This window comes from Mustela putorius, unplaced genomic scaffold (genome assembly GCF_011764305.1).
Source record: "Mustela putorius furo isolate JIRA1106 unplaced genomic scaffold, ASM1176430v1.1 tig00000832_pilon_pilon_pilon, whole genome shotgun sequence".
In the NCBI taxonomy this organism is placed as follows: domain Eukaryota; kingdom Metazoa; phylum Chordata; class Mammalia; order Carnivora; family Mustelidae; genus Mustela; species Mustela putorius.
Genome location: NW_025421491.1, coordinates 3,764,688 through 3,778,406, shown reverse-complemented (window position 1 = coordinate 3,778,406; position 13,719 = coordinate 3,764,688). Strand labels below are relative to the sequence as shown.

General features: G+C 37.9%; 1 protein-coding gene across 4 annotated transcripts in view; it reads right to left on the bottom strand.

The window, feature by feature from the left end:
* Positions 1-319: 319 nt before the first annotated feature.
* GRIK1 (glutamate ionotropic receptor kainate type subunit 1) overlaps positions 320-13,719 on the bottom strand; it is a 385,580-nt gene continuing 372,180 nt past the window's right edge. For 2 of the 4 annotated variants that reach the window (XM_045085170.1, XM_004757475.3), the window contains 2 exons: positions 1,161-1,247; positions 320-753 (listed from right to left, as the gene is read on the bottom strand). In XM_045085170.1, the coding sequence (XP_044941105.1) occupies positions 598-753; positions 1,161-1,247 (243 nt within the window). In that variant the 3' untranslated portion in view covers positions 320-597. The remainder of the gene's footprint in view (positions 754-1,160; positions 1,248-13,719) is intronic. The other 2 variants (XM_004757476.3, XM_004757478.3) reach the window with 1 other exon arrangement.

Below are 13,719 nucleotides of genomic sequence, written 5' to 3'. Positions count from 1 at the left end.
TTATACTCACTGATGTTCCAAGTGCCATTTTAAAGTACTTATGAAGTTAGATTTTAAAGCACAAAAATGAATAGTTTCACTTTACTATAATAGCTAGGTATTTTGTATGAACGAAAAATACATATATTTTTAAACTTAGTCAGAAGTGATTCTGTCTGAACAGGTGGAGAGAGTCATCAAAATAGCACACTGACAACAGATGACACTTGGCAACCAAACATTGTGAATGGGAGCCGAGTAAAGGGGAACAAACCAACACTCAAACCTTTTCTGGAAAAACAAAACAAAACAAAACAAAACCCTGTTGTTTTATTAATATTTAGAAAGAACACACAGAAATTTATCCAGAAGAGAGAAAAGGCAAAATAAGTGAGCATACAAATTCATTTCAAAAGAACCAGTGCCGCTTCCCAAGTACTTTCTGTCTCTGTGAGCTTCTTAAACTTTTGTATTTCTTATATCTCTATATATAACCATAGTTATATATATAGATACATGGAAACGCATCACGCCCTTGTCGGGAATCCTTCCTCCCAAAACCTGCAGTGAGCATATCTTTTTTTTTTTCTGAAAGCTGCCTGTAGATGTGTTCTTGGATTATGCCACAGTCTCTTTCCTCTGAGTTCGTCTCTGATGGCAAGTAAGGATACTTGTGAAGGGAGATTTCCCCTTAGTTCTTGACTTTTTCTTTAGCTTTTTCTGATTTTTGAGTGAGATTCCCAGTTCTTCCATGATGGCATTGAAAGAGAGACACTAGAGAACATGAAATAATAGAGCATCAGTGTAACCAAACTAGCTCCCTCCTCCGCTGATCTGTCTCTCACCTAGGTTTTTATGAATACAAGATATTGGTCTAAGGCAACCTGCCACAGAGTAAGTTCCCGGCCAGTTCCCACACCTCCTCCTCCACCCACTGGCCATTTGCCTTTTCTATTTGGGGAAACTGAGGCAGCAGGCTAGGTGGGTAGACTTTGGGGTTTCATTCACCGATGCAGTAGTATAAGACTACCCAGTTAGGTTCTCAAAATAGACAACTTACCTTTGCTGAGACACCAAAATAGAGTTAAGTTAAGTCATTTCCCCCATTGAGATGATCCAAACATTGATAGGTTTATCAAGGCATACGGACACTTCAGTAATGCTATAGAAAATGAACAAACCTTCTCTACACCAAGGCTTTGTTTTTTTCTCCCATGAAACCTTACTTTGTTCCTAAAATAAAATCTAATTCTTGATGACTTTCCTTTCTGATAAAAAAAAAGAAAAAAAACAATTTTAAATTGTATATTTTCTCCAAAAAAACAGAGATCTGGCAGCAGCAATGATGCAGCTGTGGTTGAAATGAAAATAATATGGTACTGAACTGCACAGCAAAGATGATGGCATTATACAAGGAGAAAATGGAGCAATGATTATGAAATATCACACATATGCAGATGGCATATATATGTACACATCTATTACAATTACACTGTATGGATTCACATGCACAGTATACAAATGCTATAATAAAATATAATTTACTGTCATTTCTTCCAGCCAAGATAAGATCTTCGAGTAACAAATTCTTGCTTATAGAGATGTCCATAAAGTAGTATTGTTTTTTATGAGATCACCCTTAAAACACCCTTCAAACCCCAAAGCTGTTGGTAAAGTGTGTGGAAGGGCAACTGTGTGACTCATTTGTGATTAACTCAAAAAATGGATATGTTAAACACAAACAATGACATTCCACCAGCTGATTTTTTGAGGTTGTGAGGGCCTGATAGGAAAACATTGGTGATTCACGTGTGCAATGCAGGAAATGTCTCCTGCAGTCCTGGCATATCAAGAGGCAACATGTATTTTTGAAAATCTACACTCCATTTTTGTTCCATAGAAAAATTGAAGTAGCTTAAATAAACAGTACTTTTTAAAATATATATGTATGTATGTATGCATTTATTTATTTATTTATTTAAGAGAGAGAGAGCGCGCACACAGGAAGAAGAGCAGAGAGAGAGAGAGAGAGAGAGAGAAATATCTCCAGCAACCTCCATGCTGGGGTGTGGAGCCATAGGTGGGGCTTGATCTCACAACCCTGAGATTATGACCTGAGTGGAAACCAAGAGTTAGGATGCCTAACTGACTGAGCCACCCAGGTGTGGCTAAATAAGCAGTATTTTTAATTTTTCTACTTGATTTGAGAACCAGACAGACAAATTTAGATCTTAGATGTAAATTACTGGTCTATCAGACACATACCTCCAAAAAGAATACTCGTTTTTGTATGACTTTGTCTTTTTTTTTTTTTTTTTAGAGATTTTATTTATTCATTTGACAGATAGAGATCACAAGTAGGCAGAGAGGCAGGCAGAGAGAGAGGAGGAAGCAGGCTCCCCGCTGAGCAGAGAGCCCAATGCGGGGCTCGATCCCAGGACCCTGAGATCATGACTTGAGCCGAAAGCAGAGGCTTTAACCCACTGAGCCACCCAGGTGCCCCGACTTTGTCTCTTTTCCACATGAATGTTTATAGGATTTGAATTTCATTTCCATTTTCTTATAGTAGTGAAAATTCATGTTATGCATATTAATTTCTTTTCAAATGGTAAGTTGTGGCTTCATCAACTGAGAGGGGGTATCATGTCACACAAAGAAAAACTTCAAAATATTTTCTATGAATTATACTTTCAAAAAATATTACAGTAGGTATGTCACATATTAATTTTTTTGTAGCATAATGTGATGTGAAATTTATGTTACTAAGATGAATTGAATGTTTTATAGTGCCTTTGTGGTGGATGGTGTTGCATTGGGGTTTTGTAATTTTTGCTCAGATATTTATTTTAATGTAAGTTTTTTTGTTTGTATTTTTTATTTTATTTTATTTTTTTGCACAGGACATTTCTAATTTCAGGAAGATCATTAAAACTGAAGGAAGAGAGAGAGAGAAGGAAGAAGTGCCAAGGATTTTACACCTCACACTGTTACACACAAATCTCACAGCAATCTTATATGGTAGGAATTATTATGCTCATTATGTAGATAAGGAAATTTACTATTGGAGAAATTAAGTAATTTGTCCAGGAAATGTGGCTTGCAAGAGAAAAAGCTCACATTTGAACTCAGTCCATCTGACTTCCCAGACTCAATTGCTTTCACTTAAAATCTCCAACACCTTAATTTTTTTTTTATTAAATCACTATAGAGAATTTTTTGTAGGTTCTTTTCCTATAAATATTTGTTAAGAAATTGCAATCTTTGTGTTTTATTTCAACTCTCAAAACATTTCATTTTAGACATTTCTCTTTATTTTGCCCTAAAACTACCAAAGCAAGTCTCCAAATGTGGCTCCCATAAGAGACATAACTAGGAGGGGGCTAGAAACCCTCTCTCTCTCTCTTATTTTGGGTAGTAGAACAGTCACAGATCTTATCTTGACAATACATTTCAATTATGTTTCTCTTAAAAAACACAGTCTTCCTTCAAATTTTGTATTGCCTTAAAATACAACAAAGGTCTATTCTTTTGATCAACTCCAAGTATTTATTTCTTGCTGCCAGCATGAAAGTGAATATAAATATAGTTTTATGAGTGGTTTGGTTTCTTTCTCTTTGGTCACAAACAATGATTTCTTTTTGATTCTCACTTTGTCTCCAACTGTCAAAAAAGAAAATGGCAAGATATTGGAGCTGACCTTTCTGCTTCCAAGTTTTTGCTGTAGTCATAAGGCAAGATGACCTTTAAGGTCCCTACCAGCCATGAGCTCAAGCAAACCACACTCTTGTATCCACAGGAAATGAAACTGTTGAAGGTCATCTCAGCACAGAGTGGCACGAGAGGGTCTCCTATTCATTCTTCAATTTGCCTTTTATAATCTCAGAATTAAATATTTTATTTTTTTTCTGAATTAGGATAAAAATTTAAGTAGCTTTCCAAAGCTTCTATTTCTGGACATGGTTTTCATGAACTCTCTTGTGTTCACAGGGCCATAGAAAACTAAGTTGAAGCATGGAAGTTTAAATTTGTAAACCTACTTCATTAGAAAGTGTCAGACATATTGATGACCACCTAGTTGCCATGCTTGGTAGGGAAATTAGAGGTAGGATAGATACCTCAGCAGTACCCTCTAGTGGATTGCAGACTAGAAACCCTCCAGTAGCATGAATCCAGGGTCCTTTTATTTTTCTCTGGTGGGTGGAGTTCATATTTTCAATGGATCCACATATATGACCATGAATTATAGTTGTGAGTTGGCCCAGTATCAGAATGCTGGAATTTAAATTTTAGCTACAGTACTCAGTAGCTGGGTTACACTGAGCAAGATACTTAGTTTCTCTTTGACTCAGTTTCCTTATCTATAAAATGGAAACAATAGTAGAAGTCTTTTCATTGAGTAGTTTGTGAAAGGTTGGGCAGGTACCTGTAAAACACACAGGACAATGCCTGGCACATCTCTTTCTTTAAAATAACATTGTATACATCACTGAAAATTTTAAGTCTATGGAGCTTGCTATATGTATTTTGTTTTGTTTGTTTGTTTGTTTTTTGGAGGGCAAGGAAGAACAGTGAAAGGTTGATGCTCCTTCAATTTTAGCCATTGTATGACTTTTTATGCACCAATTCTTTGTTTATACCAGTGTTTTTTTTTAAAGTAGGTTTTCTACATGTTTAATACATAGCATTTTCAATGCTTATTTACTTGTTTTACCCAGCTCATAACCCATTTTAGTATTTATGTAGTAATAGGCTTTATGACAGCTTGTGTCTTGCCTGTGAAGGATAGGTGTTCAAGCATAATAAGGAAATGAAAATTAACTGCAGTCCCTTGCCATTAAAAAAAAAAATTATCTCTGCTTCTGAACCCATTGACAATGAATCCCTATGATGACAAGTCTGATAGGAAAATTCACTTATAAATAAATGGGTTTATAGTAATAAACTATATTAGTGCCTTTTATGCTGTCTGGACATCGTCCAAAGACAGTCAGATGTGTCTATGTATGCGCAAGTGTGAGTGTGTGCGCCTGTGACTTCTTTTGTAGACGGAAGGAAGCTGAGATACAAGTAGTCCGCTAGAAACCACTAGCGAAGCTTCCGGCAGCCCCACAGCTCTTCTGGTTTTTACAGGGAAAAGGATTTGCTTGTTTTGCAGAGAGCCATTCCTCTTTTCCACTTGTTTTGCGCATGCGGTGTGTCCTGAATGACCGCCCCCGCCCCCGCCCACCATCCTTTTCTTCTCCTGCCTTCTTTTGCTTCCTTTTTATTAACCTTCCTCTTTGGCTAGATTTTTAAAAGTAATTGCTGACAGCATGGCACCTCCTTTGGACTAATCCCCAATATTTAATTTCTTGGTACTGGTGTGAACCGTAATATACATTATTCTTCTTTCCTGACACCTTTATCCTTGTATTACAAATATTCCCCCAGAAGGGGTGGGAGGAGCTAATCCAGTTCTTTGTACCTAAAATAACTGCCTTAAAAAAAAAGTAGTCTGGGGGTGAAGAGGGATTTCTTTTAAGTTATAGGAAAAGCTGCGTTTTAAATTTGATTTGAGTTTACAATATTGAAAGGATGAAGGCTAGGCTGACTGGGAATGGCTTTGCTCGTTGTAAACTTGGCATCAGGTTGTGAATATCAGATTGATTTGTTATTGTGTATTTAATGTTTTTGCATTCTGTGCTTTTATTCATTGGTACATTTAGAAGAACTGCTTGGAATGCATTCCTTTACACCTTACATTTTAAATAGGTTTCTCTTACTACTTTATTGGGCTTTTTATTTAAAGACAAACGAAGTGGTCTGTGACATTGTCTAATAAATTTTCACATTAAGTGCTGAAGAAATATATAGATAATATTTGTGTCATCTTACAGATATAAAATCTTTCATTTTACATAGATCTGCTTTAACTTGAAAGCAAGCTGTAATCTGAAGTCTTTTTGTAAAGACAATTTTTAGTAAAATAGACCAAATTTTAGTGAAATATAGAAATCAAGGAACAGGTTACTGAGAAATAATGACATTATCATTGCTCTTATTTTCTTGGTCTTATCAAATTACTATCACAGTTCTGTGGAAAGAATGTCTCAGTGATTTTTTTTTTAAGATTTTTATTTATTTATTTGAGAGAGAGAGAGTGAGAGAGAGCATGAGAGAGGGGAAGGTCAGGAGGAGAAGCAGACTCCTCACAGAGCTGGGAGCCCAATGCAGGACTCCACCCATGACTCTGGGATCATGACCCGAGTGGAAGGCAGTGGCTTAACCAACTGAGCCACCCAGATGCTCTGATTTTTTTTTCTTTATAAGAAGAAGTTCTAAGCATTCATATCCTTAACATTTTTAAACTCTGAGGTTCAATGTGGGAACAACCTAGAGTGTTCAAAATGTCAGGAAACTTTTTAAGGAATAAGGATGGAAGAATTCTGTTCATACATTTGAATACATTTGAATGTATGAATGCATTCTATTCAGAATAGTGTTTATGATTAATTGTGCCTGAAAGCTAATGAGAGAGTTGAGTCTCATCTCCTCAACTGTGCCCCAAATTTTGGGATAGAGGAAATCTAGACACTGAACTAGAACTTCAAGATGTGGTCTCCTTATTGCCACCTGTGACCCAGAATCCACTCCTCATCGTCCAGCCCATTTTCCTGCACCTTTCATATTCCATTTTCCACTCCCTTTAGCCCTATGTTCCTTTTGGCTACAGTTTGTCAATCCCACTAACTCATTTTCCTAGTTCCTTTTAATCTTATGTTGTCACCATCTCTATATCCTTTTCCATCTCAAGTCCTCTATCTTATCTTTTTGCCCCCACACTTGAGGCTTGATGCCAACATCTTTGCTCTCTTATATCCTAGATTTAAGCTAATTCTTTGCATGAATGCATACTCCAGAATTCCCTGTTTTCCAATCTGAGCTCCTTTGAACCATAAACATACACCTGGGGAGGACACAGTTACTCAGTAATACCAGGTACATGAGGATCATCTTTCTGGGGTCCATCTTTATTAAAGATTGTATTTAGGAAAGTTTTTCTTCCATTAAAATAAATACAAGTGTGTATAGTGAAGTGGATATATATATATATATATATATATATATATATAAAATATATAAATAAATATATAAAATATATAAAAATTACATATATAAATATGTATTATTATTTTTTTAGAATTCTTAAAGTTTTCACTTGGAGTGGTTGCTCAGGGCTCTACACCCAAACTGTTAGGTATCAGTTCATTCTCCTCTAACATTAGGTATAATTTCATGGAAAACTTTGAAAGGTGAGGTTAACACTGGAGCAGTACTTCATTTTGATATTAATCCATGTGCTTTTTCCAAATCTTCTGACTCTAAACCCTTTTTCCACTTTTAAAGTCATAGCAAGAGCTTTTATATGCATTATCCTCAGGGTAGGGATGACAGAAAGGAAAAAAAGTAAAATTTGCAGCTTTGAGTTCTTAAATAGATTTTTGTGGATCTATTGAAGCCATTGCAGTCTTTGAAGCTATTAATTACAACAGCCAGGTGTCTGAAAGAAGGAAAAAGAAGGCACTTTGAATTGTAAAAGTTTGCCTTAGAGCCTTCAGGGTCCAACCAGTGGGACTGGGGATGGGGTATAAAGCTAGGACGGTTCTATGTCCGTTTTCAAGGAGAATCTTCCAGCTAGGGATTGGGAGGGCCTAGATGCTGAAGAATACCAGAGAATGAGCCCCTCACTTGCCACTCTTGGGTTAAACTCCCATGGGCTAAGATAAGGCAAGTAAATGTGGGACAGCTTAGTAGATTGGGGAATCTGAAAATGCAGATTGGACATTAAATTCCAGAGTTTGTGCCCACTCTCTGTCTCAGACGAAGAGGAAGCAGTCACTAGAGTGCAGAAATGGCATCAAAGCCAATCATCAGGCTGGTTGGAGATTGTCCTCTGCCTCCCATGGTCTCTGAATGTTGCTCAAGGGCAGCTGAAACTTTCCATTGCCCTAGAGTGGACATGAAAGTGGCCGATAGGTATAGAGAGGTGGCTGCAAAGTGGTCCACTCAAGTGTTATGAGCAGAGAGCAGAAAGAGTTTTGCTCTAAGGATAATCCTCAGGTGGGCCGGACATATCCAGAAGTGAGCAACTCTCCTTGCTTAAGAATGGCAGAAATGTGGGTTTGCATGCCAACCCAAAGGACCCACAGTGCCTTTCTCCTGTCTGAAGTCATCATCAGAGGCCAATCTGATAGTCTTCTTTGGCTTTCTGTGTTCTTTCTGGCTTCCCTACATTACCTGAACCTGCCTCAACCCCTCTTGTAAGCTCAGAGCCTACAAATTTCCTCTGAATATAGGTCTATGTACCAATATGTACCTGACCCGGCATCCACGTTCAAGGCCATATGTCAATGAGGACAGGCTTTCCATTGCCATATGGACAAGAGGGCCTGGTCCTTTCAGCAACTCAGAGGCAGAGTTGGAGCCATACAAATAAACTTTAAGAATTTTTTGCATGCCCCTTCTCATATAGAGAATGGTCTTAGCCTTGAGGTAAATTGAGCCTGATGGAGGGTTTTAGTTGTCCATAGTGCATGTGTGAGCTACCATGAAGTCCTTGCAATACCAGCTTATGCCCTTATGTAGAGGATATACATTTTTTCTCAATCTATAAACCGAGGTGTGCAAGAAAATTATCTGATGCTATTAAAAAAAATTAACAAATCCCACCTTAGTTTAGAGATCCCTGGGTATTTTTTTTTTTAAGAGATATCCCTGGGTATCTAGTGGATATTATCAACTCAAGGTAACTCACTCTTCATTTAAAACTAAGTTTCTTTTCTAATGACTCAGTTAAAATGAGTCTCTCCCCATCTCCCTATTCCTCTTCTTTCCCAGGTGTATCTGGGTAGAGGAGAGTTTAATAGAGAGCCTGGGCATTGTAATAGTGAGAAGCTAGTCTATGGCCATGCTCTATCCTTTGGCTTCCACTGGGGTGTGGCATCCTAGGGGGTCTAGGATGCTATACTCTCTCTCTGCTGTGTTCTCTGAGATGCTTGTGGCCTCACTATGGTCTTCATGTCACATTGAATCTTTTCTACTCCAAACTCAACTCTTTCAGTCCAGTGGTTCTCTTGGCTCTTCCACAAAGCTCTTCATTGGGAAGCATCATGGAGTTTTCACTGAGACACTCTAGGACAGAGCAGGAGTATGAAGCTGTTCGGTGTTCATGGTTTAGACCTTGTTATTCCACCATTCTGGAGACAGTTGGATGTAAAATTTCTTTCAAGTTTTGCCATCTCCTGGGTTACACCCTCTGAACCCCAAAATAGTATTTTCTGTTTAGGATCCTTCCTGAGCCTTTCTGAAGTTTCTATTTCCTGTCCTCAGGTTGGGACTTGGCTCAGGGATGGTCATGAAGCCTTCTCTCAGGACTTCTGGTACCATCAAGTTTTAATGACTTCCCTCCCATTCTTCCCTTCTTTCCTAGGGGTCAAAAATTGGTCAGAATTGGAACATGAGGGAGGAAAATATTTTGTGCATTTCTCCAACTTTGGGTCTTTGGGTTTTGGATCCTGTTAATTAAAGATAAACTATATTAATTATAACAACTAACTTACTCAATGAAACATCTGGTTCTTTAGAAAAACCATGGTTTTCAAGATTTTGCCTATGCTACAGATCTGTAAAGCCTACTTAAAACTCAAAAGCTAAAAGTTTGATTCATATCTGGCTTGGAAGCAATACATATAAAAAACCTTGATTCTTAAAGGTGGTGGAGGGTAGGGGTAAAAGCAATAGACAGTAAGAGCACCTCAACCTTTTTCTTTGTTTCCTTTTGTTAGTAGAATTTAAGTTCCATTTACAGAATAGTTTGCCCCCATGCACTCCAGTCCCACTGATATCCCCTTTCTTGAATTGTGATTGAGAATGTAATCAGTTCCATAGCTTCAAATAACTTCTAACTATAGGTCTTTGTTTGGCACATTTGTTGTTTTATTTTGTTACCAATCCTGTGGGCTCATCAAAGTCTAGAATGATTTTACTTCTGTAGTCTTCCTTGTGTTTGTCATGCTTTGCTTATGAGTGCATGAGAACTGTTTCATTCTCTGATGCTATGATGTTGGTTTTCTCTATATCCAAAGTGGACCATTCTATCCTGCATCATGGGCAGGGATAGGTAATTCTGCTTATGGCAGTAAGAATTTAATATGTCCAAGGTAATTGCACAATATTTTTTACATTTATATTTGGCCAAACCTTTATTATTATTTTTTTGGTCCTGCTTCTATATTTTTATTTCTTTCCCACTTTTTAACAAACTTAAAAAATATTGTGGCTGGAAGAGAACTTTAAATGTCACCTCCTAATTGCACAGATGGGGAGACTGAGAGTGAGGGAAGAACACTGACTTGCCCAAAGTCACATACCCATTAAGTAACAGCACAGACGCCTGAATTCTTGGCTTGTGAGTCCCAGGTCACATTTCCATTGAGCCATTTATACCTTTTAGAATTTGTTTGATTTAGAAGACACTACCATTGTACCCTGGAAAAGTTCTTTCTTTCTTTCTTTTTTTTTTTTTTTTTAAGATTTTATTTATTTATTTGATAGAGATCACAAGTAGGCAGAGAAGCAGGCAGAGAGAGAGGAGGAAGCAGGCTCCCTGCTGAGCAGCGAGCCCGATGGAGGGCTTGATCCCAGGACCCTGAGATCATGACTTGAGCCGAAGGCAGAGGCTTAACCCACTGAGCCACCCAGGTGCCCCATTTTTCTAAATGGTTATTAATTGCTTCCTGGCCTCTCCATGAATTGATGAATGTTTGGGTTTCCAGGCAAAGGAAAGCCTCTTTCCACAATTACAGAAAGAACCTATTGAGAGTTCTCCAAATCATTTTCTTTTTTTTTTTTTTTTTTTTTTTTTTTAATTTTTTATTTTTTATAAACATATATTTTTATCCCCAGGGGTACAGGTCTGTGAATCACCAGGTTTACACACTTCACAGCACTCACCAAATCACATACCCTCCCCAATGTCCATAATCCCACCCCCTTCTCCCAAACCCCCTCCCGCCCGGCAACCCTCAGTTTGTTTTGTGAGATTAAGAGTCACTTATGGTTTGTCTCCCTCCCAATCCCATCTTGTTTCATTTATTCTTCTACCCACTTAAGCCTCCATGTTGCATCACCACTTCCTCATATCAGGGAGATCATATGATAGTTGTCTTTCTCTGCTTGACTTATTTCGCTAAGCATGATACGCTCTAGTTCCATCCATGTTGTTGCAAATGGCAAGATTTCATTTATTTTGATGGCTGCATAGTATTCCATTGTGTATATATACCACATCTTCTTGATCCATTCATCTGTTGATGGACATCTAGGTTCTTTCCATAGTTTGGCTATTGTGGACATTGCTGCTATAAACATTCGGGTGCATGTGTCCCTTGGATCACTACATTTGTATCTTTAGGGTAAATACCCAATAGTGCAATTGCTGGGTCATAGGGCAGTTCTATTTTCAACATTTTGAGGAACCTCCATGCTGTTTTCCAGAGTGGCTGCACCAGCTTGCATTCCCACCAACAGTGTAGGAGGGTTCCCCTTTCTCCGCATCCTCGCCAGCATCTGTCATTTCCTGACTTGTTGATTTTAGCCATTCTGACTGGTGTGAGGTGATATCTCATTGTGGTTTTGATTTGTATTTCCCTGATGCCGAGTGATATGGAGCACTTTTTCATGTGTCTGTTCGCCATCTGGATGTCTTCTTTGCAGAAATGTCTGTTCATGTCTTCTGCCCATTTCTTGATTGGATTATTTGTTCTTTGGGTATTGAGTTTGCTAAGTTCTTTATAGATTCTGGACACTAGTCCTTTATCTGATATGTCGTTTGCAAATATCTTCTCCCATTCTGTCAGTTGTCTTTTGATTTTGTTAACTGTTTCCTTTGCTGTGCAAAAAGCTTTTGATCTTGATGAAATCCCAGTAGTTCATTTTTTTTTTTCCTTGCTTCCCTTGCCTTTTGCGTTGTTCCTAGGAAGATGTTGCTGCGGCAGAGGTCGAAGAGGTTGCTGCCCGTGTTCTCCTCAAGGATTTTGATGGATTCCTTTCGTACATTGAGGTCCTTCATCCATTTTGAGTCTATTTTTGTGTGTGGTGTAAGGAAATGGTCCAATTTCATTTTTCTGCATGTGGCTGTCCAATTTTCCCAGCACCATTTATTGAAAAGGCTGTCTTTTTTCCATTGGACATTCTTTCCTGCTTTGTCGAAGATTAGTTGACCATAGATTTGAGGGTCTATTTCTGGGCTCTCTATTCTGTTCCATTGATCTATGTGTCTGTTTTTGTGCCAGTACCATGCTGTCTTGATGATGACAGCTTTGTAATAGAGCTTGAAGTCCGGAATTGTGATGCCACCAACGTTGGCTTTCTTTTTCAATATCCCTTTGGCTATTCGAGGTCTTTTCTGGTTCCATATAAATTTTAGAATTATTTGTTCCATTTCTTTGAAAAAGATGGATGGTACTTTGATAGGAATTGCATTAAATGTGTAGATTGCTTTAGGTAGCATATCATACTCAAAGGGTCTGTCCAACAAGAAGATTTAACAATTTTAAATATCTATGCCCCCAATGTGGGAGCAGCCAACTATATAAACCAATTAATAACAAAATCAAAGAAACACATCAACAATAATACAATGATAGTAGGGGACTTTAACACTCCCCTCACTGAAATGGACAGGTCATCCAAGCAAAAGATCAGCAAGGAAATAAAGGCCTTAAACGACACACTGGACCAGATGGACATCACAGATATATTCAGAATATTTCATCCCAAAGCAACAGAATACACATTCTTCTCTAGTGCACATGGAACATTCTCCAGAATAGATCACATCCTCGGTCCTAAATCAGGACTCAACCGGTATCAAAAGATTGGGATCATTCCCTGCATATTTTCAGACCACAATGCTCTAAAGCTAGAACTCAACCACAAAAGGAAGTTTGGAAAGAACCCAAATACATGGAGACTAAACAGTATCCTTCTAAAGAATGAATGGGTCAACCGGGAAATTAAAGAAGAATTGAAAAAAATCATGGAAACAAATGATAATGAAAATACAACGGTTCAAAATCTGTGGGACACAACAAAGGCAGTCCTGAGAGGAAAATATATAGCGGTACAAGCCTTTCTCAAGAAACAAGAAAGGTCTCAGGTACACAACCTAACCCTACACCTAAAGGAGCTGGAGAAAGAACAAGAAAAGAAACCCTAAGCCCAGCAGGAGAAGAGAAATCATAAAGATCAGAGCAGAAATCAATGAAATAGAAACCAAAAAAAAACAATAGAACAAATCAACGAAACTAGGAGCTGGTTCTTTGAAAGAATTAATAAGATTGATAAACCCCTGGCCCGACTTATCAAAAAGAGAAGAGAAAGGACCCAAATAAATAAAATCATGAATGAAAGAGGAGAGATCACAACTAACACCAAAGAAATACAAACTATTATAAGAACATACTATGAGCAACTCTACGGCAATAAATTTGACAATCTGGAAGAAATGGATGCATTCCTAGAAACATATAAACTACCACAACTGAACCAGGAAGAAATAGAAAGCCTGAACAGACCCATAACCAGTAAGGAGATAGAAACAGTCATTAAAAATCTCCAAACAAACAAAAGCCCAGGGCCAGACGGCTTCCCGGGGGAATTCTACCAAACATTTAAAGAAGAACTAATTCCTATTCTCCT